We start from the raw sequence: 23,654 nt of genomic DNA on the forward strand, positions 1-23,654 counted from the left end.
TACCAAAAAAAAAAACGATAAAGAATTAAGTCCATGTGTAACAAATACAGGAACACCATGCACTCATTGCCCAAGAGGAACAGAAGCTTCAAGAAACTTCATTATTCACTGTGTGCAGAAGTTTCGATAGGCCGAATAAAGCCTACGGGCCATAGATTGGGCACGACAGATTTAGATACAAAACCATTGAATTGATTTTGATGATTATTATTGACAAAGAAATGATAAAGGAAAGCAAAGATAAATACAAAGATGTTCACAGATACACTCCCGTAAAGCTGGGGACAAGAAATTTAGAAGACAGACGCCGACATAATGTCACTGATGAAGTGTCTAGAAAAAAAAAGGCCTTCAGTACGCGCACAAACAAAGAAATAAACATTGAAACTTAAAACAATATTCTTAATAGTTATAAACACTTGTAAAGGGCAACCATAAATAGATATGTATATATGCATTGACAATTCAGTCAAACAACATATTACCCATTCAATTACCTGAAGTTTCGCCACGCTAACAATTGATGGATTCCTAATCAAAAGCTTCTATTTGTTAGAGTTTGGGTCTAGATATATAAATGTTCGTCTCACGACTTGGAGAATAGTTGATAGAAACGAGCAGCATTGCTCAAGATTCGAACTGAAAACCATCTGATTGACCGATTCCTTCCATCCCAGTGCTGCTTCAGCTCATGGAGCCCTGGCCTGCTTCAGCTCATGGAGCCCTGGCCTACTTCAGCGGATCTCCCTTGAGATCTTGTCATTATGTCCGAACTCTTTAGTTCTTCTAGATCTGCCTCCCCATCATCGATCCGTTGTATTCGTGGTCTGCCTTTAGTTTGCATGCCTTCTGGTTTTACCATTGTACTATATTTGCTCCTGTGGTCTCTTGACACAAAGTCATCAAAACACTTCATTGGTCCATTATGCGCAGCAATTTGTTTTAACAATACTCAGGCTTCCTTTAGCTAGCAGAACATGTACTTTCTGGTCTAGATTAAATAGTTGATTTGGACGGGGCCGGGGGGTGGAAGAATGTACTAATGTTTTAGCAACAAACATATGTACTATGTACTACTTACCCAACGTACCCCTCCCTTGTCAGTAGCTGATGCCCCTCCCTCATCTTACGAGTACTCAACATTATCGCGAACAGAGATAAACACACATGAAGCCTGCAGCAGACGAAGCACTAACGAGGGTTAACTGCCGGCTTGAATGGCGGGAATGCTGTTCCAGTTCGCTACACTCACAAACCTTTTATATACAGGGCAGTCGAAGAATTAGAAGATAAACTTATGATAAGAAGATACTCTTTGGACTGAGGGGGGGGCGGGTGTTCGGCGGATGGGAGGTGGAATGTTCACCCTTCTTCCCCCATCTCTCATCTTGTTGTTGAGGGGGTTCGAAAACAACGTGGAGCGACCCTCCTCGGAATGACAATCCGGTGCGGGCGGCTGGTTTCGCTCAGGAGATGGATTCTGTTAAGTTCAAATAGGGAGGTAAGTTTTTACTGGAGGGGGGGGGGGAAGGGGGCCTGAAAAAGTCGTACCAAGATGAAGCTGAACTGTAACCTGCTTAAGACGGAATGCTTTAATGTTACTTGTGAAAGCGTATGTTCGTGATCTGGAATGCACTGTTTAACCTCGAATGTACTTCATGCAGTACATGACCTTGACCTAGAGAGTACTTAGTGTGCCATATATATTAGCACCACTTGATAGTTTTTAGTACTGTTGTACTAGATAGTACTTGTTTACACTCGGTATATTAGAACATGCCTCTCTAGCCCTCACGCTGACTTTGATACTATTAGACCTAAAGAATGTCAGACTACAATTTATATTGAACAAGTTTGTTTTTGTTTTTTTCACGACCTTATAGCCTTCTATTCTCTGTGAAGGGCTCGATAAGGGAAACAATGTAATAAAGAAAGTACTGTAAAAGTGAATTGTGTCCTTTAGTCAGTACACCGCTTCGGAAAGCAACATTGGAAATGTCTCTATCGCTATCTGCAAACTTTCAGATGAAAATGGCTCCAGTATGTTTTCTTTCTGTGAAGGTTTGAGAAGTTAAGTAATCTTGCATCCAAAAATAAAACACGAGACAGCTGGAGATTTTTTTAGTCCGAGGGGGATACACATTTGGCACCAAAGGGAAATCTATTGCCATGCACAGACGTCGACGGTGGAAAGAGAACCTAAAACTACCATCGGCATACAACGGTCTGCGCTGGATGTGGCAAACTATGTAGGTTACAACTAGGACTGCGTAGCCACAATAAATACTGAACTACTTCCGAATCGAAGACAAGCCTTATTATTATTATAATTATTATAATAATAATTATTATTAATCGTTATTTGAGATGTTTGTATACACAGAGAATAAGATTGTGTTAATATTGTACTGTATTTAATAGTAACGTTGGTGTCGACGATTATGTTCAGTTTTAGTTTCTGAGGTTCTTTAGTTATTAATATGTCCCATCAGCGAAACATCCGCCATTTTGTTTAGAGACGCCTGTGATATTCTTCAAGACTATATGTATCTTGTTCTTTTTCTGTAAGTTAACAGAGGTGTTCTTTTTTAAAGACAATGTGGGGAACCAAGAGTGGACGGTTGCCAGGGGCTGGAACCGACAGCCCAAAGCGCATCCCTCATCGTATTCAGCCATTGCCTTGTTGTTTGTATTTGTTCCTTCTGTATTTGTGTATGAAAGCGTGAAAACTCACACAGAAAATCTTGTTTAGCTATTGCCACACACATTCTCTGTTTTAAGCTGAACATAAAAATATCTGTATTAATATTTCAAACTTGAAAAAACAAAACAAATGTCCGTTGGTTAAAAACATAATTCGATAAAATGAAGAAACAAATAAAGAGCCATCTCTCAGATGTAAAAAATAAAAAAATAAAATAAGGACTTTTTTTCCCTCTTACATATTAACCAATCAGAAACAGAACACTTAATTAGATTAACTTATACCCGGCCAGGATCAGGCGCATGCGCTGATCCCCCCCCCCTCTTCAATCCATTGTATTATTACAAGTTGACAAATCTTACATGAAAATAGAAAGAAATATTCTAGAATCTTCTCAGCTTGAAAACATGAATCCCATGGCCTACCCCTGCTTCGTCTCTAACACACATTCCTTAACTGGAAATGATCTAATACCAAAGAATATTGTGCACTTTATTTTTAAAAATATCTGTAGCCCTACAGTTTACTCTTTGGAGTTATTTGATCAACTGTCCTTTTTACAAAGCTTATATTAACTCTGTCTATCTGTCTGTCTTGAAAAAAGTTTAAATATGTTTTTCTTCCATTTACATCTCTCTGATTAAGTTAAAACTTTGCACAATTATTAATTGAGCCAGACATGAAATTAATCAATAAAAAAAATTAACCAATTAGTTAATTAATTGTTGATGATTAATTATTTTGTTTGATATGGAAATAAGGGTATAAATGTTACTTGATGAGAAATGAGGAAGTATATATGGATTTAATCCCTTTATTACGTTTTGACACGTTTTTTTTTCTCCCATTTCTCATTCTCGGATCAAGTTGAAATTTTTTCATAATTATTCATAGTTGAAGACAATACACGAATCAATCCAAAAATTACCAATTAGTTAATGATTTATTACTAATTAATTAATGTTGTTCTATTTATTTACCTTCTCATCCTCTATGGATTAAATCCATATATACATTCAAATCTCTCATTGAGTAGCAGTTATTTCCCTTATTTCGATATCAAACAAAATAATTAATCACCAATATTTAATAAACTAATTCGTTAACTTTTTAAACTGATGTCATGTCTTATCAGGTACAATGAATAATTGTGCAAAGTTTCAACTTGATCAGAGAATGTAAAATGAGAGAAATAATATGTTCAAACGTTTTACCAGACAGACAGATAGACAAATTGAGTTGATATTTGATATAGACTCTGTAAAAACGATAGACAGACAGATAGCAAAAATAACAGCAATAACGGCTTTTCCCCAACTAGGGAGGCTTGAAAAACAAAACAAAAGATTTTGTAATACTTAGTCCAAATTTAATTCTACTGGTCGTCTGCTAGAAATCTTCATTGTATTTTTTTTTTTAATTCTAACAATGTTCGTCACGTTCAGATCTTCCAATTAGAGCAGACCTTGTGTCTCACGTGTGACCTTGTGACCTGCGTGTCTAGACCACACCTCGCTAAGAGTTCTCTTTCTATACATCTCTATCTCTCTCTCTCTCTTTTTCCTTCCAAGACACGCCTGTGAAGGACTGACCTTGACATGGTACGTGCCGTCCTTCTATTGTTGAAGTGACCAGACGACCACACTGAGTAGAGATATGTCAGTAATTTTTGGTTAATTCCACAGCTTGGTGACAAACTGACATTTCCAGAATACATTTGGTGTGGCAGTGAGGTCCAAACTAATGTCACAGATTCTTACACCTGTTCAAACAGAAGACTGAGATAAATGTTTTCAAATACAAAGAAAGAATTTCTGGTGGCATCGAAAAACAAAACCAGCCACTACAATCTATAGGGGGGGGGGGGGTTTGTGTGGTCTCTGGTCTTTCCATCTGTCACGTTTGTATCTCATAATATGAAAGTCTTTTGAAAATCCAATTTCAATTATTATTATTATTATTATTATTATTATGTCAGAAACGAAGGAGTATTCATTCTCATGCTGCTGCAATGGTCGATTTCATTAAAAGGAATACAGAAACTCTTATACTAGACTTTAGTTTCATTATAAAATATATATCTAGTCATATATATACCTAGTCATATATATATATATATATATATATATATATATATATATTCAGTCGTATGTATCTATCTATATCTAGTCATAGATTGCCGCCTGTGTATGCGAAATAAAAGAGTTCACATTTCAGGTCAAGTTAAAATCACTGTCGCCTTTCCTCAGTTCTACTAGGGATCAAAACTGACCAAGGCTCTACTCATTGATTTAAAAAAAAACATTTTCTATTCATGGTTGGTGTAATTCAAAATGTTTTTGTTGTTTGAACTGTGTCGTCACGATGGCATTGGAGATAGAAAAACAAGAACACGTTTTTTTTTTTTTTTTTTTATGGTAAAAGAAAAAGGTGGAGAAATTCGGGACAGGAAAAAAAAAAGGAGGGGGGGGGGGAAGCTAAAACCAGGTGTCGGTTGATAATTTGTTACTCTATTTAGATGAGCTGTGTTGATAAATATCTTGTTAGCAGGGGCGGCTCAGGATAATCTAAAAGAAGGGCAGAGGTGGAGAGGCTTGTAACACTGGATATTCTTTGTACGATGGAATGGCTGAAAGGTGAATACACACACACACACACACACGCACAAATATAAGTAGGTAAAAACAAAAGCTACATATCTCTTTTATTTAAAGGTGCGATTTGGCGGAAAAGGGGTCGGGGGTGGGGTGCTGAAGGCAATGATTACTGACGCCTTGGACATGGCCAGCCTGTAAAGTCACGCTTGTTCTCTGCTTATCTGATGAGGTAGATACACTGATTGCGAGAATGCAATTACCTTTGCACTCACATCAGGCACAAAGATAGATAAACTTACCTAAGCTGTTTACACCACGTCGTAGAGCATTTTCTTCCCTTTTTTCCTTTGTTTCATTCGCGGTTCTAAATTTGTGTCAAACATTACCCTTAAGACAAAGCAAAATAATAATAATTATAATAATAATAATAATTGTCCAAAATAACAATATACCCCATTGTTATATCAACCGAGGGGATAATAACAACTGACCTCACAGACACCTTCAAGGCCCTTAACATTCCTAGGAACATCTTCGTCGCCTGTCAGAGGGCGGTACTGCTGCAGACCTGCCACATCACCAGAAAATTCCTCAGTGGAAACTGTTAAAGGGACTACGATGAATTTTGTTTCTCTTTAGCGAAACTCGACCCTGGCAGCCCCAGAGAATGAATACTCATTCATACCTAACATAATAATACTAAAACTAACCTTAAGGACACTTTCAAAGCCCTAAGAAGGTCAGATGGCAATACTGTTACAGACCTGCCACATCATCAGAACATTTCTCAGTGGACTCTCTTCAGGGAACTAAAATGAATTTTTGTTTCTCTCAAACGAAGCTTGACCCTGGCAAAGCCAGAGAATGAAAACTAATTCATTTCTATAATAATAAAATAATGTCAACCGATATGGATATTGACAAGTGACCTCGCAAAACACATGCGTGGCCCTAAATATCCCTTTGTTACCTTTCAGAGGGCAATAGTGCTGCAGACCTACCAGATCACCAGAAAATTCATCAGTTGAAACTGTTAAGGAGACCACAATGAATTTTATTTCTCTTTAATGACATCGACCATTGCAGCAGCATGAGAATGAATACTCCTTCGTTTCTGACATTATAATAATAATAATAATTGTTACAGCTTTCTACTATATCTATTTAGTTCTCTAGAAACGACCTTAGTTTCTCTCCAAGTCCATGTGTCCCTGGGTTCAGCTGTAATTACACCAAACACTTAACAACTCAATCAAAACACAGAAACTTTATTATTCTTCATGGCACATATCACACGCTGGCCTCTTCATGTCTAACAAAATTAACACACTTCCGGTCATTCACGCATACATTCCAACTGACAAATATCTGTAAAAATAGATTAGACACACATACAGACATTTATCCGTGACAATAGTAATAATTAAGTTGTACATTAATGGAATATAATTTTTCATCGTTTGATTATGACTTTTTGCCAGTCGAATGTCCAAGAGGTAGAAGTAGAGACTTACTTCTGGGTGCACTGATGAAATGTAAGTTATTGTCGATCTCACATTGGAAGACATCACTCCTCTGTCAAACATTGGGCACCAACTCGAAAACAAGAAATCATTTTCTTCAAAATAGTAAAACGATGTCCAAAGAATAAAGGTCCTCAAATGACAATGTCTGGCCTGCCCTCCAAGAGCATATAATTGTAGTTTGGGGATTTTCATAATCAACTCAACAATGTCAAGGACTCGAAACTGGTCTACAATGTTACCAACAAAATTAAAAACATATAGGCTACAAAAGGAGGAGCTTTAATAGTTGATTTTGCAGTGCTAAAAACGCATAAATAAATAAATATATATATCGTATAACTTTTTAAAAACCTAATTCCCAAATTTGTCGACATTTCCTTTATTCTGTACACCAGGTACACTAGCATCTGCTATTTATAGTTCTTCCGACATAAATATTTCTGCTGAATCTTCACGTAGTACCACGCAGACGTCGCGACGAATGCTATGATCCATTCAGTAACAGTCCTGTATGATGTAGCTAGCTAGATCACTGACTAACGCTACCGCTTTAGTGCTAACATAGTTTGATAGTAATCTGTTATATTCAAACATTTAATGAATAAGGAGGTCAGAATGAAAATGGCTACAACGTGCAGGCAGAAACGCAGCGGTTCTCATCAGTATTAAATCAGGGATAGATCAACTTACTCACACAAGCCACCATGATGACCTATTTTTTTTTTGGGGGGGGGAGCACAACTGTCCCTACTCAGGCCTAGATTTTTTAGCACACTGTGTTGTTCAAGGTTTGGGAACCTCTACATTCACCCTAAACCTAAGCCACCCTTTGACCTCCGTTTGGCGGAAGCTCGCACTGTCCATATACAACGAGCTACACTTCTTCCGTTCTACATCCTCAGTGGTTCTCAAAGCGGTGATGCGAGGAACAAAGCATATCCTGATCTCATCGTTGAACTTGTGCGCATTTTGTCAATCCTTTAGTCTTATCAAGTTTACTCAAAACTAGATCTTTAGTCATGCATAAACCCGTCTACATAAATTAAGTGGAAGAAAAGACAGACCCCAACGTCAAAGATTTGAGATCTTCGATTACAGAGTCCTATACATTACAGATGTTTCCTGTCTGCTTGTCGAAGGAAACCTTACAAAGTGCTCCAAGCTAGAGCCAGACTTTCCTGATTCACGTCTGCCTGTCATGGAAAACCCAATAGAAGATTAGTGCTTATTTCCCTTTGTTTTAAAGAAAATAAATGTATAACTGAAAAAAAAAAGTAGTACTTTTAGTTTTTGAATTCCAGTGTGACTATAAGAAACTAATTAGTTTAGATTTAGATCAAGATCATTGAGAATATTTTAATTATTATAATACATATATATAAATCAGAAAGTAAAGTGTATGTATGTATTTATAAAGTATGTATGTAAAAATAGACAAAAGGTACCTAATTGTATCTCTATTAACGATATTTTTTAACAAAATTGGGTAAACCCGTTTTGACAGTATTTCATCTTTGATATGAATATGTCGGCTGAACTGATCGGAACATTCTGAATGTTGTACATAGATGTAGATTCAATCTAGTAAAAAATATTTTTTTCAAGAAGGTCCAAGACGTACTTTGAATGGAACTGACTACACGCTTCACCTTCACCTTCACCTGTCCTTTAGTCTGCTGGAGCAGTTACTAATTAATGTTTCGTTTCTTTTTCTTTTGTTGGACCTAATTTCTATTTGAACCCACATAAAACTATGGAACAGATTCATTACTCTCATAAAGATAGAGCCATATTTCTTATCCCATATGCTAGAGAAAATATTTAGAACTACTTCCTCTTCCATAGTCCAGTCACAGCAAAGACGTGCTCTCTTTAACTCTTTCTCTCCGTTATTATTTTTCCAAGTTTCAACGGAATTCTTCATTTTGGTACTATTTCACTACCCTGTCGTGATTAAGCCTCAATAATTTTGTCGTTTGTTATCAGAAAGTGTATCATTTGGTATAGAACTAAAGGAGAATGCTCTTTTTATGTAAAACAAAATTGAATTAAATTTAATGAGTTCAAATAAACGATGGTATCGTCAATTAGGAGAGAAAGAGTTAATCAGCAACTATAAGCTAATAGTTGACAGTCACGACTAGATGCTACAGTGAGATCGGCATCATGTTATGTTTTGTTTTGTTTTGTTATGTTTTGGAGAAATGTATGTAATATTTAAAAAATACAGGGGGGGGGGGGGAGGAGCGTGGGTTCCAATCTCGGTAAAGATAACTCTAATGGATGCCTGACTTTAGTTGGGGAAAATTAAGTCGGTTGGTCGTTGTGCTGGTCACATGGCACCATCGTTAACCGTCGGTCATGGAAACGGATGACCTGCACATCATCTGACCTATAGATCGCAAGACCTAAACAGTGTACTTTACTTTGTACTATAATTAAATGTCTAAACTTTGCATTTCTGAAAGCCTTTCAAATATCTAGAAATAAAATACATTTCTTTATTCATCGCCCCTATTGTCTCCTTTTCTTCAAGTGTCTGTTGTATTACAATGTTTCGACTATGTATATGTCACACGGGGGAGGGTGGCAAACATTTCCAATACATTGTCTTGGTTTTGTAGGTCTTTGCGCTTGTCAGTGAGATGAATAATTCATGACTTATTCAGTGGTAGTTTAAAAACATTTCAATTCATTAGACACGAAACAAATGTAAGTATCAGCGATCCATTATTTGTTTCTCTTATGCCGAGGGTGAATTTGGTATAGGGTGCCAGGCAACACCCAATCAAAATTTAAAATCAATCTAAAATTTAAAAAACAACAACAGCAGAAAAATAGGTCTTTGTTCTGGTACATTCAAAACTTTGAGAATTGATTGGAAAATAGATTTCAAGCATGGCGCTTTGTGAAATGTATCAGAATGAATAAGTTTATGTGTGTGTGTGCGTGTGCGTGTGCTTTCTCTTTTCATTTTACCTTTAGTCTCTTTTTCTTTCTTTTCTCGCTTTCCTCTTTTTCTTCTCTGTTTCGTTCTCTTATCTATTTTTTTCTCTTTCTTTTCTCTCTAACCACTCTTTTTATTTTGCACAGACCTTTATATCAACTCTGTCTGGGGAAATTGTTTTTCTTTTGAAAAGAGATTTCCGAATGTATTTGTTGGTTCGTTTTTATTTAAGAATAGAGTCCTTGTAATCACAACGAATTTCCACTAAGGATCATTCAATCAGTCTTAGTCTTGGTCGTAAGCCAACTAAATACCCCTACTCCCCCCTCCCAACTGGTCCACAAAAGTGATTGAACCATAACGCATGAAAGTTGTTTAAAAAAAAAGTAATGAAAATATTTCCAATCGCACAAATGTTTTATCGTTAGTCTAGAGCTTTTAAAAATGTATTACATTGATTCAGGAAAATAACATAGAGACAGAATGGCATAGAGAACGAATAAGAGAGAGAGAGAAAGGAAATACTAAGCGAAATGTAGGTGCAGAGAGAGAGAGAGCAACTAAATAAGAGTCTGACTCATTAATTGGGATAGAGACAGTATGAAAGAGAAACAAGCAATAAAAAAAAGAATACTTGTCAAAAACAAAGCTTATTTAAGGGAAAGAACTGCTAATTACTGCCATTTATTTGAAAATTACAGGGTTTAGCTCCTTTTCTGATATGTAAAACAAAAAATTAATTACTACTAAATGATTAACTAAGTGATTAATTTTGGATTGATTTTATCATCGACTATAAACAACTATGCACATTTTAACTTGATCTGAGAATAGGAAGTAGGGGAAAAAAGAGTCAAAACGTAATAAAGGGATTAAATCTATACATACATCCACATCTCTCATTAAGTAGCATTTATTTATATTATTTCCATATCAAACAAAATAATTAATCATCAACAATTATTTAGCTAATTGGTTAATTTGTTTTATTGAAATATGTCCTGTCATGTTTAATGAATAATTTTGCAAAGTTTTAACTAGATTCGAGAATAGGAAATGGGATAAAAAAAATGTTCAAACTTTTTACCAGACAGGCATATAGACAGAGTGAGTTGATATAAGCTTTCTTAAAAAAATAAGAGAGAGAGAGAGAGAGAGAGAGAGAGAAAGCTTGGAAAGGGAGGAGATTGTATTTTGAGGCGATAAAACCACATGTTATGTTGTAAACTATTTTATCTGTGAGGCTCACGTCATATTTGAACACAGACTCTTCATGTTGTATTCTTGTCCAAATTGAAGGCAACTAGATCTAGTCATAGACAAGCTATTTACTTGTAGAAGGACACCAGTTCCCAGCTGCTGCTCAGGCAATGCATATTTCATTCAATATATATATATAGGTTTAAATAATGCATCTCCATGGTAGCATTCACGAGAGAAGAGGTTGTTGATTTTCTGTTCTCTCTGTCACTCTCTCTTTCTCTCCTTGACTCACTCTAACACACATCTCTTACACATGCACACACACTCTATCACGAACTATAATCTCAATATCTAGCTCAATCTCCATCTTATTCTCTCTCACTCTCTCTATATTTACTACTGTCCCTCTGTCTCTCAAGAATTGGTAGCGGTTCTATGTCTTTCCGCTTTCAAAAGTTGACTGCTGTACCAGACATTCACTATTAATGTCCACCTTACGTTCCTGTGTGGACCTCACGATACAAGGATAGTGAGATTCATAATCAGACTTCACTGAATGACAACCAAAAATTCAAAATAACTCATTTTTTCTAAAAGTTTGATATTCTTGTGACTCAAACAAAGATGAATTGTCTGCTCTTGTTCTTTCTATCTCACGTCTGCTAATTTAAGAGAAGAAATTCTATCCCATGATTTCTTACTTTAACAGGAACTTAGGTTCAAATGATTTATTCTAGTACAGAGAGCCAAGTTACACATAGTAGTTCTGACAGTTGTACAAGATTCAAATACAAATTTTAAACATGGCGCTTATCAAAGTGAATGAATTTATGTTTGTGTGTGTGTGTGTATGTGTGTGTGTGTATGTGTTCTCTTTCACATTTACTTTCGTTCTTTTCCCTTTTTTTTCTCGTTCTCTTTTTTTTTTCTACAAAGTTAACATCAACTCAATCTGTATGTCTGTCTGTCTGGTACAATATTTGTACACTTTAATTCTCCAACTTCCCATTATCGGATCAAGTTGAAACTTTTCAAAACTACTCATTACCACTAACAAAACATGAATCAATAAAGAAATTGACCAATTAATAATTAATTAGTGATAATGAATTAATTATTTTGACATCGATTAAGGGACATAAATCATACAGAACTGATAGATTCGGCTATAAATGTACAGTTCTTCCCCTAAGATAAGCCTTTTCTTTTTTAAAAGATGTTATATATTGTACTTGTTTTGTTTTTCTAAGTTCACTTTCTTTCTTTTAATGCTCTCTCTCTCTCTCTCTCTCACTCTCTCTCTCTCTCTCTTGTTATATTATTGTCTTGAGTAAAATCATGTTAGCGCAACTGTTATGATGAATACATGTATATTAACGCTATTTCATTTTTTTTGGATTTCAGGAACATGCTGGCGGCGCTGGTGGATTATGTGGAAGTTTATTGCCCAGTACGTTAAAGTCAACTGGACCACATCTAACAGTTGTTTTTAAGTAAGTTATAACTGTTGTTATGTGTGTGTGTGTGTCACTGTGTGTCATTGTGCTAACACCGCTGTCCCATAACAGCGATTAGCTGTCATTTTATTTAGACACAAGCAATTGCATGTAATCCAAATTTTTAAAATGTCCAATAGATGTTTTCTATACTTAACAAAAATAATAAGGCTGAACTTGTGAAGAAGAACCTGGGGGCTTTCACATTTCGCCCTGACGGTCAAAGGGCCTGAAGGTGATGCGTGCGAGTGGCCATCTCTGTGTCATGGACCTGAAGGTGATGCGTGCGAGTGGCCATCTCTGTGTCATGGACCTGAAGGTGATGCGTGCGAGTGGCCATCTCTGTGTCATGGACCTGAAGGTGATGCGTGCGAGTGGCCATCTCTGTGTCATGGACCTGAAGGTGATGCGTGCGAGTGGCCATCTCTATGTCATGGACCTGAAGGTGATGCGTGCGAGCGGCCATCTCTATGTCATGGACCTGAAGGTGATGCGTGCAAGTGGCCATCTCTATGTCATGGACCTAAAGGTGATGCGTGCAAGTGGCCATCTCTGTGCCATGGACCTGAAGGTGATGCGTGCGAGTGGCCATCTCTATGTCATGGACCTGAAGGTGATGCGTGCGAGCGGCCATCTCTATGTCATGGACCTAAAGGTGATGCGTGCGAGTGGCCATCTCTGTGCCATGGACCTGAAGGTGATGCGTGCGAGTGGCCATCTCTATGTCATGGACCTGAAGGTGATGCGTGCGAGTGGCCATCTCTATGTCATGGACCTGAAGGTGATGCGTGCGAGTGGCCATCTCTATGTCATGGACCTGAAGGTGATGCGTGCGAGTGGCCATCCCTATGTCATGGACCTGAAGGTGATGCGTGCAAGTGGCCATCTCTATGTCATGTACCTGAAAGTGATGCGTGCGAGTGGCCATCTCTATGTCATGGACCTGAAGGTGAGGCGTGCAAGTGGCCATCTCTGTGCCATGGACCTGAAGGTGATGCGTGCGAGTGGCCATCTCTGTGCCATGGACCTGAAGGTGATGCGTGCGAGTGGCCATCTCTGTTCCATGGACCTGAAGGTGATGCGTGCGAGTGGCCATCTCTGTGCCATGGACCTGAAGGTGATGCGTGCGAGTGGCCATCTCTGTGCCATGGACCTGAAGGTGATGCGTGCGAGTGGCCATCTCTGTGCCATGGACCTGAAGGTGATGCGTGCGAGTGGCCATCTCTGTGCCATGGACCTGAAGGTGATGCGTGCGAGTGGCCATCTCTGTGCCATGGACCTGAAGGTGATGCGTGCGAGTGGCCATCTCTGTGCCATGGACCTGAAGGTGATGCGTGCGAGTGGCCATCTCTGTGCCATGGACCTGAAGGTGATGCGTGCGAGTGGCCATCTCTGTGCCATGGACCTGAAGGTGATGCGTGCGAGTGGCCATCTCTGTGTCATGGACCTGAAGGTGATGCGTGCAAGTGGCCATCTCTATGTCATGGACCTAAAGGTGATGCGTGCGAGTGGCCATCTCTATGTCATGGACCTGAAGGTGATGCGTGCAAGTGGCCATCTCTATGTCATGTACCTGAAGGTGATGCGTGCGAGTGGCCATCTCTGTGCCATGGACCTGAAGGTGATGCGTGCGAGTGGCCATCTCTGTGTCATGGACCTGAAGGTGATGCGTGCGAGTGGCCATCTCTGTGTCATGGACCTGAAGGTGATGCGTGCGAGTGGCCATCTCTGTGTCATGGACCTGAAGGTGATGCGTACGAGTGACCATCTCTGTGTCATGGACCTGAAGGTGATGCGTGCGAGTGGCCATCTCTGTGTCATGGACCTGAAGGTGATGCGTGCGAGTGGCCATCTCTGTGTCATGGACCTGAAGGTGATGCGTGCGAGTGGTCATCTCTGTGTCATGGACCTGAAGGTGATGCGTACGAGTGACCATCTCTGTGTTCTTTCCATCTCTTAACAAAGTTTTATTATGAAACTCATTAAAATCTTTTACTTGTTTTGGATGTTCCTTCAGAGTTGAAGAGAATTTCATCCTAGTCGAAACCTCCCGCAGGACGACGGGAGATGGCAGCGGGCAGGATACGAACCTAGAACTATCGAGACTATCCGAACGACAATCCAGTGCGCATACCACATGACCAGACAGTCATCCATTATTTTGATTATTGTCATATTCATCGGAGAAAAGTCTGCTAGATTTATCGTCTGCTAAATTTATCGCCGGTTAGATTTATTATTTTTTTAAAGGTAGAGTTGAAGTTGTGATAAACTGACACACACTTGTAGGCTGTCACAGATACAAAGGGTTGCAAACACTCACACACTTATACGCGGAGACATACAAAAGAAACCACACACACAGATGCAAATATATTCCAAACTCACAAAGACGCTCAATTGGACGGAGTTACATGCTCACACTTGCTTACACGCAACCGCACGTCCTCGATTTTGTGCTAAGTTCATCACCCCTCCCCGTTTTATTGTGCGCCCCCCCCCCCCCCATTCTTCTTGAAATGTCAGTGCCGCCATCTGGTGTGCCATTGTCAGTGCCAGCAGCTGTAACACGCGCCTCACAATGTCAGCCATTGTCGTCAGGCAGAGAACAACACACCTTTGTTACATCATTGATTTCTTATGTCTTGTGGCAATGTCAGACACAGGTTTGGATAGGATTTAGATAGGTCTACACGGAGGCTAGACAGAAGTGGTGCGGAGTGTGTCTTGGGAAAAGTGTTCTCGTGCAAGTAATGAATAGCAACTTTGTAAGGTGACGATAGTGGAATCAAAGATTAGAGAGAGAGAGAGAGAGCGAAGGATAATGAAACAGGATCAAAGAGAAAGAATATAAGACAGAGAGAGAGAGAAAGAAAGAAAGAATGAAAAAGAAAGAAGAGAGGGGGGGAGAGAAAGAGTGAAAAAGACTCAAAAAGAGTATAAAAGAGAGAGAGAGAGAATAAGAGATAGAGAGAGAAAGATTGAGTGTGTGAGAGAGACAGAGACAGAAAGAGAGAATGAGACAGAGAGGACGAGAGAGGCTGAAGGTGAGAGAGACAGAGACAGAAAGAGAGAATGAGACAAAGAGGACGAGAGAGGCTGACAGTGAGAGAGAGAGACAGAAAGAGAGAATGAGACAGAGAGGACGAGAGAGGCTGACAGTGAGAGAGAGACAGAAAGAGAGAATGAGACAGATAGGACGAGAGAGGCTGACAGTGAGAGAGACAGAGACAGAAAGAGAGAATGAGACAAAGAGGACGAGAGAGGCTGACAGTGAGAGAGAGAGAGAGACAGAAAGAGAGAATGAGACAGAGAGGATGAGAGAGGCTGACAGTGAGAGAGACAGAGACAGAAAGAGAGAATGAGACAGAGAGGACGAGAGAGGCTGACAGTGAGAGAGACAGAGACAGAAAGAGAGAATGAGACAGAGAGGACGAGAGAGGCTGACAGTGAGAGAGACAGAGACAGACTAGTCTACTAACAATAGCTATCAAACATACATAAACACAAAATCTCAACAACCTTTAATTATTGTATTTTTCTTAACCTCGAGGTTAAAGGTTATAGCTTTTGTTCATCTTTGTTTCATTCAACTAACTACGTCAATGCAACCAAAGCGAGCCGCTGCCCTCAACAACATTGCAAGGCCGGCTCAACTGCTGGGGAGCTTTCAGTCCAGTATTCTATTCTATAGGCTACTACATTCTACATTAGGAAGTTCGGCATTATCTCAGTGATTCTCAAGCATTTATTATCCAATCACAATTTGAATAAAATTTATATCTTTACATTGTTTTCATTAATACATTTAATTACCTTAAAAAAACAATTCATCTTTAGAAATTATTCACTTGATAACAAAATTTTCATTTTTTTTTAAATTTAATCAGTGCTCCGTACTTAACGTTTGAGAAGCCTTGGTTGAGAAGAAAACCGATTTCTGGTTTTTCTTTTGTAAAATACAGTGCATAATGCTAGTGATAAGCGTTACATCAAACATGCAATCATTTGTACATATAAGTACTGTGTTAAAATTAGAATTCATTCCTTTCTTTGAGATTTCATTTTGTGTGTGTGTGTGTGGGGGGGGGGTTAAAGCTGGCCCATGTATTCACCAAGAGCAGATAACTGGAGTTAGATTAGGAGCTGAGCAGACAAGGGAGGCATTGAGCTTAGAGCTCGAGCATGTACCGGAACACGCAGAAGTATTATAGAGGGAGCCAGGAGGAGGGGGGTCGGAGGATGTCCAGTTAAACGGACCAGACAAACGTATGAGGCAGTTAACTCTTCAGTAATGAACTGACCGCTCACTCAGAACGCGAGACGACATTTGGTGGAGGGGGTCATTACTTACTGACCGCTATCTCCTGACAATGTTTCGCACCACCATTGACGCTCTTTTTGGGGGGAGGTGAGAGACGGCCATTGAACCAATCAAACACTTCCTGCCTCTCCCCTCCCCCAGTCCAAACTCTCGTGCCGTTAATGAGAACTGCGAAGGTCAGACCAACTTCTAACAGGTCCAGTCATTCACTATCGTGTGTGGACAATGTCAGTATATCTATACGTCGTCATGTGTGTGTCTGTGTCTAAGAGGGAACGTGTTTTTTTTAAATAAGAGAATGGTAGTGAATAAGAGAACACTTTGAACTCTTTATAAAATGTTGATGGGAAAATAAAAAATGAAACAAAAAGTTTCGACCTGGTTTTTGTGTTAGCCTGATTACTGGGGGGGGGGGGGGTAGTCTGACTACTGAGGGTGTTAGCCTGACTACTTGGGGGGGGGGGGGGGGTCCCCACCTGACTACTGGTGTGTGTGTGAGGTGTTAGCCTGACTACGGGGGGGTGGAGGGGGGGGGGTTCCCCCTGACTACTGGTGTGTGTGAGAGGTGTTAGCCTGACTACGGGGGGGTGGAGGGGGGGGTTCCCCCTGACTACTGGTGTGTGTGTGTGTGAGGTGTTAGCCTGACTACGGGGGTTGGGGTGGGGTGGAGGGGGGGGGGCTTAGCCTGACTACTGGGGGTGTTCGCCCAACTGCTGGGGGGGGGGGTTGTTAGCCTGACTACTGGGGGTGTTAGCCTAACTACTGGGGATGTTCGCCTGACTACTGGGGGTGTTCGCCTGACTACTGGGGGTGTTACAAGTAATACAATTAGTGCCATCAATACATGTTGTACAGTTAGTGTTAAAAGTACTACTATTCTCAGGTTACTAAATTTAAATCATTAGCATAGATTTTTTTGAAATGAAAAACAAAACATTTTAGACGACTTCGTTCAAGGCTAAACTTGATAATTACTCTGAGTGATACAATTTCACACTATAGAAACGTAAGACTATCAACTGGTATTGGCTACTAGTGTCGGCCTATATAATACTATATATAGTCGGTATTTGGAGAACCATATTGTATTGCAAGTATCAAGTATTCATTAAAAGTACCGTCAGTTTGACCATTGAACTTTCATGGCGGGGATACTTGTTTGGTGGACAGGTGGAGATAACCCACGCTTCTGTTATCCCAGAGCCGGTGTAGCTACGGGGTTATCTTCCACTATTATCGCTATCTTTAGTTTAACTGACCTCTTCTTCCCACCACCTAGGAAAAAAAAAAGGTTCATCCCCTTCCATTGACCACACATCGAATAAATAGGCTTGAAGGATTTGTTTTGTTTATATATATAATTAAATTAACGTTACCTAAATAACTTACTAAAATATCTAGTATTAATTTCTTCCGTTAGCTGCCATACACTGTTGCGTAGACAACAACAAAAGTCATCAATTCTATAAAGAAAGATTTATTAATATTGGCCTATGAAGGTGAAGTGTGACATTTAGAAAAACAACAACAACAACAAATAAAAAAGAGGTACTTAATATTTCTGAGGCTAATGTTTAATTCTTAAAAAGTTCTTCATGGTAAGGGCACACAATATATTTTTAAAAAAGTGTTTTGAACTCACATGAATGGCGTGTAGGGTTCGGTAGCGACTTGTTCCACCACGTAAGCCTCTCACACACAGTTAGTGGGAAATTCAAGTAGGTCTAAACCTTTCTTCTAGATGATATACACTGACATTTTAGCACAAAGGGGAGGGGGGGGGGCAGAGCACTAGAGAGAGAAAGAAAGAGAGAGAAGGAGAAAAAAGGATGGGTGGGCCTATTTTCTGTTTTTGATTTTGGCTCTAATTACGATTTGATTGGTTGATTCTATCAACTCATGTTCCGTTCTTTTTACCATTATCGCAATATGAATTACCGCTGATTGATCGATAGTTTCTTTTTACTATTGGAATTTGTGTATCTATAGTTCGATTCGTGTATTTATTTATTTTTTGTAAAAACCATAAGACAACAACAATATTAAAATTAAAAAGCACCAACGACTGCGGCGCACTATGTTTGCAAAGTGGTCTGTATTGTTCCCTACGACATTATTCTGTAAGTGTAATCAAGATCACATTCTCTTCTTGACTCGTATCTCTTGTTAGACTCTACATTCTTCTCTCCCCTTCCCTTCAAGGTGTGCGATTTAAGCAGAGCAGTCCTCGTCTCGTGCGGTCAAATATTCTCCCTCGGCGGAAGCTCGTAGAAAGCCATTACTTCAGCCAGAGAAACTCATCTTTTAACATCACGGCTTCGAAAACAAACGCTTTCTACTCTTTCGTTGAGGTTGTTTGTATGTTTAGCTGGTGGAACAGAGAGAGAGAGAGAGAGAGAGGGCCGCCTTACTCCCAGTAACTTTAAAAAAAAAGTACGTATTCCGTAGACTGTAGAAGGAGACAACAGCTGACTACCCATTGTGTCATACCAGACGCCAACCATCTTGACAACCTTCTTTATTGAAGATCGTCTCACACCGAGCCCCCTCCTGCAGCCCACCTCTCCACCTGGCCCCCCCTCACCCTAGAAATCCCGATTCTCTGGAGCATCTGATACCATCGGAACATTTGTTCCGTCTCGGCGAACCCAAGGTTGAGAAGATGTAGAATAATTACTGAAACGGTGGGAGGGGGGAGGGGGGATGAGCTCAAATCCGACTGCGAAATCGATTCCTGACACACATTTCCAAACTCGATTCTAGTGCGAAAAGGAATCGGCTAGAGTTCTTGTTCATCCTAAAGTTTCAATCAGTCACTGAACATATTTAAATTGCTCCATAGCTGGTAAAAATCATCATTTAAAGAGTAAAACAGGCCAATCCATTTCTTCCTATCTTACATGATAGAGGTACCCACCTAAAGTCTTTTAGCTCAATGAAGTCTTCTCAGAGATTAATTTATCCTAAGGGCGTTTAATGGGCCCTTGCCAAATCTTCGTAATGAGTATTTATTTTCTAGTTTCCTTTAGAGCTAGGAAACTCAGAAATTATACAATAATACTAATACTACTACTAATAATAATAATGTAAAATCATTAATTAAACATTATAAAACAAAAATAAATTGCTTCTTCAGTTTCAAGGACATAGGTTTCAAGATTAGTCGATAATATCTTGTTAAACTTACTGGAAAAATAGTCAAATTTTGTGTTCATCTTCACAATAGCTGGAATCAAGCGTCCATTTACAAATATTATAGCCACTATTTCACTACCTAAAACATTATCATTATAGTTTTGTTTGACTTGAAACAAGAAGTCTTACTAGGCTCCAATTTCAATCACGTCTGCTCCGGGAACAACTTCCGTCACATTCAGTGGAAGACATCGTGACGTCATCGTATCTCATTTACCATGCACGAGTGTTCTCTAATTCTATGGAGTCTGTATTTTGTTTTGCGACATTTCTTTTTTTGGTGGGGCATGCTTTAATCGTCGATTTTCTTATCCACTTCATCGCTTTGTAATTTAATAAAAGTCGCTTAGTCACGTAGCCACAAAGCAGCTTAGACAGTAAGTCATTTGGTCACCTAGTAAAGAGTAACAGTCACATAGCCGTTGGGTTACTTAGTCACTTAGCCGATTAGTTGCTTAGACAGATAGTCGTTAAATCACTTAGTAAGAGTCGCTTAGTTATTCAATCTTTGGCTGGTTAGTTGCTTAGTCGTTTAGTTACTTAGTAACCTTATCACTTAGTCACAAAGTCACTTAGCTGCTTAGCTACTTAGTTGCTTATTCGTTTATTTACTTAGTAACCTTTTCGCTTAGTCAGCCGCTTAGTTCCTTAGTCCCTTAGTTCTTTAGTCTAAGTCGTTTAGTCACTTAGTCACATGATTGACTAGTCAAGAAATCGTTCAGTCAGTTTGTCGATGAGTCATTGAATCGCTTTAAACAGATTTACCATCAGATATGGCTGGGCGAGGGATACCATGTCACGGGGACCTAACAATTAAACTGGGGAATCGCTACTCCCATAATCAGACAGATCTGACAGCTTTGGTAATCATTCAGAACAATGAATGTTCTCTATTGAATCATGTTTGTTTACTTTTTTTTTTGCCATTGTTAGTAGGTAAGTAAAGTTTCCCTTTCAGACCTTCCTGTCTATAGGGCAGATGATGTTAATGTTTCTTTGTCCATTGGTTAACGAGCAGGGTGTCATGTGGCCAGCACAACGACCAACAGCCTTTACTCTATAGTCAGGTACACATTAGAGGGTGGACTCAGAGACGCCTTAAAAATCCCGAAATTCAAAATCCCAGTCGACTTCGAGATTCGAACCCAGGACCCCAGCTTGGGAGCCAAGCGCTTAACCTCTCAGCCATCGTCCCAAAAAATTGTTATAATTTAGACAAACTTAAGGTAAACATTTTTTAAAAATAAATAATTGTAATAGGAAAAAAAAAACGAACCACGAGACAAAAAAACAAAAGAATCGAATACAAAGTCTCTCAAATCTCTTCTGTAAAAGAGAGAGCAGAGAAGAATGGTATTAGTATCAGTGTAATGAAAGAGAACAAGGATAAGCTGGAGTAGAGATAGCCAAACCTACAGAAAGTGATAACAGATACAATCGAAACTACGACAGGCGTGAGCACTCTTGTCCGATACGATCTCTGAGACGACCATGGACTTGCTCTTACACTCCGTGCGCCATGGAATCTCTCTGACGTTCCGTTTCTCTCTGGGTAGAAGGGGTGGGTCTTATTTCAAGGCGTCCTGTGAGTATTTCAACGTTGAGTTAAAGAACTATTTGTGGGGGTCTAGCTAAAGTAAGGCTGACCCTTAAGTACTAAAATGGAAGGTAGAAAGAGTTTTGGGTAAATTTTTTTCAAAGAGGGTCTTCATACATTTACGACTCACGTGTCATGACCATAACACCGTCAAAAATTTGTAGCGTCCAATAAAATCGACAACTGCATCTTTTTTTTTTTATGCAGCGTGAGCTGTGACAGGTAGATGTTTGGAGAGGTCCAATAGCCTGCTGGACATAAGCTGGACATCGCTATGGTAGGACAAAATAGGTTTGTTTGTTTGGAAGCTAGTAAGTCTCACACGGAGTAATCTCCCATGTTGTCTCCTAGAATTATCACTTGCTAACCGTTTGGGAATCAATTCTACAAGTTGCCCTTTGAGTAATTTGTAGTCGCCCCTGTTCCATTATGTCGTTTGAAAGAAAACAAGGGTGGGGGTTGGGGGAATGTTCAGCTAAACGCTACCCTTATATCATACTTGGAGGTTTTTACAATAACAACAACAGGTTGAGCTAGTAGCATTGGCATTTCAGATATAAAGAACTACAAAACCTTTGCAATAAAACTTTCAGTTGGCATTTGTTTGTTTTTTAAATATCGCCTCTAATAATTATCTTTTTGCAGTTTCTGTGTATTAGTGCTTTTATCGACCTCTGTAGGGAAAAGTCACTATTGTTTTGTGTGTCTGTTGGACTGTTACGTTTAAATTTTAAAAATCTAACAGCGCTATTGAAAAAAAAAATCAGATTTTACTACGGACTTCATGTCTAAAATAGATGCTTAGCGGCTTTTAGTTTTCCGAAAGTGTTTCATTGCATTAATATTAGGTCTACATCTTGTTATAGATGCGCAAACATTAGATTTTCTTTTAATCCGTAAGAATAAAAGTCACTCTGTATTATTTCATAGAAGTGTAAAATTGCAATGATCTACGTCACAAAAATAAAAAATACAAATAAAAAAACCTGTATTCTCGTGCACATTCTCTAAGTAAAAGTCACGATAAAAAAATTATTTAACACTGACCCTCTTGTCGGAAGGTTTTATTTCCTTCGTGCTTCTCTTTTAATAATAATAATAATTATATCTTTTATATAGCACTTCTTTAGTGCCTATAGCATGCTCAGAGCGCTTTGATTCAATCTCATTTGTGGACCTGTAGGGGTATCTGGGAGAAGGTTTTTCCGTGCTGCCTTAAGTCACTCAGTAAACACAACTCTGCTCGAGTCGAGTCATAGGTAGCCAAACCAAGTCAAGTTGAAGCGTACTTAGCCTCTCGACCACGCTTCCCTTCAATGGATTTGTCTAGATTTTTGTAATGAGAATGTTATAAGTGAATAACACACTATAACATTGAGTTCACATTACTACTTGACAACAACAGCAACAAACAAAAAACAGCAGAGTCAACTCCCCCCTACCCCCATCAACTCTTCTAACGCACCATTACCTGATAATAAGGTACGTCCCAAATTACCTGTAGCATTCCGTCAATAAAGCTTCTCCCCCCCCCCTCCCAGAGCACAAATCCAGTACTTGCTTTAGTTTCTTTTTCTGCTTCTTAAAAAGTCGCAACCAACGGAGACCAACAACCATCTGGCTCCCTGTAACCTCACACCCTGATCCGCTTGTCCACACCTGACTACAGCTAGAGTTATCCAAGGTTATCCCCAGGAGCAGCTCTCCCCTCTCCCTCTCTCTCATAGCATGTTCAAGAGATTTGCATAGGCGTAACTCTTCCCTCTTCGTCACTAATCCCCTGTTTCTCCCCAAAAATATTTCTTTTTATTGTTCTTGTGTGTGTGTGTGTGTGTGTGTGAGCGAGTGTGTCTGTGTAGGTGTGTTTCTGTAACGCGAGATCCCAAAGTGCTGACTGTTGACTTTATAAGTCATGGGTAGAATAGCTCACTTTGTGACGGCTCTTGTATTACATCTCCCCCCATTAGCTTTTCTTAGTTTGACAAGTCAGTAGAGTGTTACTAAGCTCTCTGATTAGAGGCTTGAGATTTACTGCTTTGTGTGTACTCAAATCCCCGAGCGCGAA

At 39.3% G+C, this 23,654-nt stretch overlaps 1 protein-coding gene across 3 annotated transcripts in view; it reads left to right on the forward strand.

Moving 5' to 3' along the window:
- LOC106052027 (low-density lipoprotein receptor class A domain-containing protein 2-like) overlaps positions 1 to 23,654 on the forward strand; it is a 192,096-nt gene that overhangs the window by 69,599 nt on the left and 98,843 nt on the right. For all 3 annotated transcript variants that reach the window (XM_056035286.1, XM_056035287.1, XM_056035288.1), the window contains exon 3: positions 12,382 to 12,470. In XM_056035286.1, the coding sequence (XP_055891261.1) occupies positions 12,382 to 12,470 (89 nt within the window). The remainder of the gene's footprint in view (positions 1 to 12,381; positions 12,471 to 23,654) is intronic.

This window comes from Biomphalaria glabrata, chromosome 7, assembly GCF_947242115.1.
Source record: "Biomphalaria glabrata chromosome 7, xgBioGlab47.1, whole genome shotgun sequence".
NCBI lineage: Eukaryota > Metazoa > Mollusca > Gastropoda > Planorbidae > Biomphalaria > Biomphalaria glabrata.